Source organism: Notothenia coriiceps, unplaced genomic scaffold (genome assembly GCF_000735185.1).
Source record: "Notothenia coriiceps isolate Sejong01 unplaced genomic scaffold, NC01 NC01_scaffold00032525, whole genome shotgun sequence".
In the NCBI taxonomy this organism is placed as follows: domain Eukaryota; kingdom Metazoa; phylum Chordata; class Actinopteri; order Perciformes; family Nototheniidae; genus Notothenia; species Notothenia coriiceps.
Genome location: NW_011365226.1, coordinates 83,019 through 89,008, shown reverse-complemented (window position 1 = coordinate 89,008; position 5,990 = coordinate 83,019). Strand labels below are relative to the sequence as shown.

At 42.2% G+C, this 5,990-nt stretch overlaps 1 protein-coding gene across 1 annotated transcript; it reads left to right on the top strand.

The window, feature by feature from the left end:
• Positions 1 to 1,212: 1,212 nt before the first annotated feature.
• Positions 1,213 to 5,650, top strand: LOC104960950 (vesicle-associated membrane protein 1-like). The gene is made up of 5 exons (XM_010789142.1): positions 1,213 to 1,946; positions 2,860 to 2,986; positions 3,727 to 3,885; positions 4,509 to 4,560; positions 5,573 to 5,650. Coding segments are annotated over exons 1-5 (357 nt in total). The 5' UTR covers positions 1,213 to 1,944; the 3' UTR covers positions 5,590 to 5,650.
• The last annotated feature ends 340 nt before the right edge of the window (positions 5,651 to 5,990 follow it).

Below are 5,990 nucleotides of genomic sequence, written 5' to 3'. Positions count from 1 at the left end.
GTGTCGCGGCGTCTTTAAAAGTGTTAAAAGTTGATCATAAATCAATTTAGCGAAAATTAAGGCTATTAAAAAGTATTAAACGGCATTTTCCAAGGGTATATACATTTTGCTAGCTTGGTTAAACAACATCGCTTATGGGGATGCGGGAAGTGCAAGCTCTGCGCTCCAAATGGTTGGAAGATAGCGAGGGAAGGACCAATCAACACATGTATATAGTCAATTGTGGGAGGTAAAGTGTGTCGCCAAGGTAACCGGTTAAAACTCAAGAGTGCGCCGATGGATGGTCTTAAAATGGTAGGGAAAGGGTCTTAAAAGGTCTTACAATTTGACTTCAGGGATTCCTGCATTTTTTAGTTATCGTGTAAAGACTGTTAATTATACTCTAAGCCTAGTTGGTAACTCGACATTTGTTACCTGTGAAAAATAATTTCTTGCCTTAAAGATCACTAGCTTAAAAAGGTTGGTAAACGCCGTCTAAAATAGGAAATGTTCTCTTAGGCATCCAAAGCTACAAAAGATATATCTATTAGTTTTTGTCACAAAGTGCATCTGAGCCTGATTGGGCTTTTTTTTTCCTTTTCTTTAATAGCTTTATATCAATGAAAAAAAGTTTTATCTTAAATATAATGAAAAAATGCATATATGTTCTCCATCAAACACCAAAGTTCATAAAAGTTCATAAAAATTGAAAAAATAAAATGCGAAAATCTTAGTATTGTTTTATTTTTTGGGTTTTGGTTTGTGAAGCTCTTTTGTGTTATCTTGTATTAAAATTGATATAAATCTCAAGTTTTTTGAACACTCATCTGCCACCCAATGCATAAGGCAAGGACTGAAGGGTGTTTATTGGATCATTCAATTTTGTCAAATGCTTTCACTTGATAATAGTAAATTTACTATTTATTGAGCTTAGCGAGGCGGAAAGAGGTTTCACAGATTATACAAAACAAGTTAAATATACATTACAGAATGGCATTCCAAAACAAAACAAACCCTATTTTAGTCAACAGCACATATTGCAACCCACGGGTTGTATTGCACAGGTCAGGGCCTCCCCAGTGCTTACAGTGTGCACACGGCCCTGCGCGTGAGGAGCTTCTCCACTGTACCGCAGTGTCGTCCTGCCCCCCGCAGAAGAGAGCTGCAGTACTGCAAAGTGTGCGGAGGCAGCGAGGGGAGGGGGGGGGGGGGGAGGAGGTGAGGAGGAAAGGGAGGAGGGGGGTACCGCACTGTCGTTACGAGTCCAAGTGTAGAAAGGCAGGAGGAGAGACGCATTATTGCAGTACACACACAACCCAAACTACCGCACTTCACACAAGGCGCACGGAGAAAGCGAGAGAGAGGTAGGGGGTGACAGAAATCAACAGAAAGACAACTCATTTCACATGACTGGACTTTTTCCCCTTTCATCTTGAAATTGCCTGTTTTTGCCAGTAGCTTTTAGAAGAGGAAACTCAACCTCCAGCAGCCAATCAGCGCGTCCTCTCAGCATCAGGACCGGAGGAGCTGCATGCATCCCTGCAGGAATATAATAACCCTCCGCGGATCCCTCTCTCTTACATGGATTATCATTTAGAAGTACTTTTCTCCTGAGCTCGCATCGTTCCACTTCACTTCCTGCTCGCCCGTGCAGCCTCACAGTGAATTATCGCCCGGCCCTTTACGTGTCTCGGTATATTGCGGTACTTTGCTGACGACTTGCAGTATAAATGCATCGCTAGAAGATCACTGCGCAAAGACCCTCCGCCTGTTTACTGTCCGCGCGGCACTTTATTCGCTTCGCTAACTGAATTTCTCTGACTTTCGCTTGGAGCAGTGCCTAGAAATCCTTCTCTTGTTTTTTTCCCCTGTGATCTTTCCTGTTTTTTTCTTGCTTCTTATTTTCGGGTTGTACTTCAGAGCCTCCCTCTCCTCCTGTCTGTGAGTCAAACAGCTGCATAGAAGATGTGAGTATTAATGCGGCTTTTCTGCTGCGCTCTTTTCCCCATAGCATCATTACAAATACCTATTAAACATACTCTGTTTAATTATATAATATTCAAACCAGGTTATTTTCGTGTATGTTTTTCTCTGGTGGGGGGTTGGAAACTGAAGTGATTTCTTTCAGCTTGATGGATTTTGCTGACGCAAGTGAAATGTTCCGTCACACCAGCACTAAATTATGCATTCATGGGTGGACTGCTGCCACTGTGAAGCCTTAGGTGTAGTTACATTGACTTTTCTTTAAAGATAAAACAGAGATGTAACGATGAAATAAATGTGTTAGTCAGCATATTGTGGGTCAGAGGGTTTGAGGTCACCACCATCACCTGCTCATGTCAATGGATGAGGAAATGCATGTTTTGCCAAATCATTTTTAAGCCCTGCAGTAAATGTGATTTATCTTAAACTGTGTATCACTCATTGCTCAGTTTGAAACCCCATGAACCCCCTCCTCTGCCCCCACTCATTAAACCCTTTCCCCTTTTCCAAAATTGACTCTCCTGCTTTCCTTTTTTGGTCTGTAATCCATCACAGGAGCTTCCCCTTTCTCTCCCCTATCATAAAACCAGGACTTTCTCTTTCTTCTTCGGAGCCGTGGCCTATATTTCCTTTAATCCAATTGCATCTGCATTATCTGCATTCCTCCCCCTTATCCACTCCAATGCATACTAAGCAATTTCCTACTTTTTGCTACGTGGTGGCTTGATCCCTCCTCTATGACAAGAAAAAAAGGCCTATTTCCTCATTTCCTTCTTTACACGAGAATCTTATTTTCAGCACTTTCCGTATTGGATTAGAATAAATCTCTCATACATGCACCCATCCTCCGAACACCTCTTCACGTCAGTTCCTCTTCCTCGTTCCTTTTCCTCCCAGGTCTGCCCCAGATGCTGCCGCTCCAGGAGCCCCCGGGCCCGATGGGGCCCCCGGCGGAGGACCTCCCGCCCCCCCCAACACCTCCAGCAACCGCAGGCTACAGCAGACACAGACCCAAGTGGATGAGGTGAGCTGAACTAGGCCAGAGCTAGATGTTACATTCAATGCATCAAAATCAAAGCAGTTGAATCATGAAACATGGGGACTTACTGTTAACGTACCGCGCTTCTAAAATGATTTGTTGCTGTTCTTATTTTTTATATATTTGCCAAAAATAATTAGCAAATGGATGCAACGACTTATTAACCCTCATTTATTATATTTAGCGTCCTTCCTGCTCTCATAGTTTTACTTAGTCCTGCATATTTCTTTCATTATTACATCACTTGTACAAATGTACTTCCTTATTTCTTTGAAGTTTTAAGTATTTTGTATATTGTTAGAAGTGCCTGGGACTCTTATCCCCAACGACTACACTGTAGCTAATCGTGAATCGTGAAGCTTTTGTATAACCCCCCTTGTCATCACGTCTCTCCTCACCGCGGCCAAATGCTGTCTCACCCTCACATGGACTTACTGTTAATGCTTATACTCTACTAGGGACACACAATGAACTCTCATTTATGATATTTAGCGTCCTTCCTTCTATCTTACATGCACAAAGTTGACTTATCCTTGCACTTTTGTATCTATTGCACATACGTAGCGCTGTTTGATGTTTATTCCCAACGACTACGCTGCAGCTATAGGACAATAACACCTTTGATTCTTGAAGCTTTTCTTTAACCCCCCTTGTCATCCTCTCTCTCCCTTTCTTCTTCCCTAACCGCTGCCAAATGCTGTCTCATCCTCGCTGCTGGGGGCCAGGTGGTGGACATCATGCGCGTGAACGTGGACAAGGTTTTGGAAAGGGACCAGAAGCTCTCGGAGCTGGATGACAGAGCGGATGCTCTCCAAGCCGGGGCCTCCCAGTTTGAAAGCTGCGCAGCTAAGCTAAAGAACAAGTACTGGTGGAAGAACTGCAAGGTGGGCACTTAGCCGGCTCCATTAAATAAAACCTCTATTGATCCCTGTCGGGAAATGCAGGTGTCATAGCAGCAATCAGAGGGAAGGGAACACAGGATAGGGCAGGCTAGAGGACACATATGAAAGGAATACATAATGTAAGTATTAGTATGAACAATATAATGAGGTCATGTTTACATACAGATGATTATCAATATGATAAATATGTGTAACGTCTATGGGCGATTCCTTTTTACTGAATTCATTGTGAATCAGATCTGCATTTACAATAAGTACATATGTTATATATTTGGTGATATAAAGGGCTTTTTGTGAGAATTAGATCCTCAGCTCTTGTCTTTTAAAGCCGTCATGCTGAGAGTGCGCTGAGGCGAACACACAGGGTCTGCTCGGAGGACCCTGCTCTCCACACACTGATCTGTTAATGAGCTGCTGTGGAAACTGGAGCAGATGCTTCAGGGAACATGGGAAAACAATATTTTAGAGTTTCCACTACAGACTACAGTGCGTTCCATGTTCTGTTTTGTCGTTGCTTTTCTGCAGGCATTGCACTCAGACACAGTCTGTCTTAAATGTCCCTTAAGGGTTTAAAAAGTCACTTAAATCTTTGTTTCTCCTTCCAGATGATGATCATGATGGGGATCATTGGAGTCATTGTGGTTGGAATACTATTCTGTAAGTAGCATCTTCACTGTAATACAAATACTGCTTGATTTATTGATCGACAGATAGGATGACTTTTAGGGCTTTTATAAACAGATAAGAGTATTAAAAAAGCAGATTACCATGAAGTGTTTGTTATAAATTACTCTCAGCAACAGAGGAAGAATAATATTGAAAATGTTATTCTTTAAATGGCAATTACTCATTGTTGGATCCGTTGAGTTTTTATTTCATTATGTATAATTAGAATATGAATAATAATATGAATTATGACATTACTGTAAGAACAGTTAAGCTATTTATATAATCATTTTAAAAATCACTTTTTTTGTGAATGATCACTTTCATGCTCCCCCTGCAGAGGCTGTGACCGATGAGTTTAAAAAAATTGGGAAGGTCAACTGGAGCTTATTGTTAAACAAATCACGTTTTCGGCTATACTAAATTAGATTAGATATATTTTTTCATCCAATATTGGGAAACTGTTTTGTCACAGCAGCAGAAAGTAATCCGGTATTACACAATAAATATTATAATATACTACAGTATAGACATTGTTAAAGGGGCCCTAGTATGCTAATTAAGTACATATTTTCACCCTCTGTCTGAAACCAGAGCCCAGTCTGCTCTGATTGGTTAGCTGGCCGGCTCTGTTGTGATTGGGCAGCATTTTAGAGATGTCCCGCCTCTTAGTCTCTCGAACAATATGTTGGATTGGGATTCAGGCAAGGCGGGGGTTTTAGCCTTTGCAGACCATTTACATGCACTAAAACCTATAGGCAAGGGAACACCCCAAAAAGCATAGCAGGGCCTCTTTAATTGTACAGGGTCAGGGTTGCACGACCATTATTCTTGACAGTAAATAATGGTTATAATACAGGTGTGGCGGTTCTTTACTAAAAACAAACCTGTAAACACAACATAAGGAGAGCTCAGCTGTTCGCCTGTTCTGTTGAATGATGTATTGCCAGGTCCATTAGACTAATAACTTCCTCTCTCTTCCTCTTCCTCCTCCTCCTCACAGTGTACTTCTTCTACTGAGCTCAGCCCATCAATACAGATGGATATGGACTTGAGAACGATATGAGAGGAAAGAGCAGAAAAAAAAAAGATTCCCAAGCGCCACACCTCCCCTTTTATCCTTCCTCTCTTCACAGTCTTCCATCAAACCATCTTGCACTTATACGTGACGACAGTAGAGTTTATAGGTGTCCACCCCCCCTCCCTCTTTCCCTCCCTCTTTCCCTCCCTCTCTCTCTCCTTGTTGCTTTCTTCCACTGTTTTGGCGTCCTGTCTCTGCCCCTCATGTATTATTGAAGGACGCAGAAGGCGGAGGGAAAGAGGAAGAAGGGAAGGGAAGAAGGGAGGGAGAAAGTTCTTGTGACACACGAGGCTAAGTCCTGTAAAACATGGCTGTGAGAGGGGGGGTGTACCTATGAGAA

What these genes read in the sequence shown, in the direction of transcription:
- LOC104960950 (XM_010789142.1), top strand. An exon ending in CACAGACCCAAGTGGATGAG is followed by an intron (nt 2,987 to 3,726) that starts GTGAGCTGAACT and finishes GCTGGGGGCCAG; the next exon opens with GTGGTGGACATCATGCGCGT. An exon ending in ACTGGTGGAAGAACTGCAAG is followed by an intron (nt 3,886 to 4,508) that starts GTGGGCACTTAG and finishes TTCTCCTTCCAG; the next exon opens with ATGATGATCATGATGGGGAT.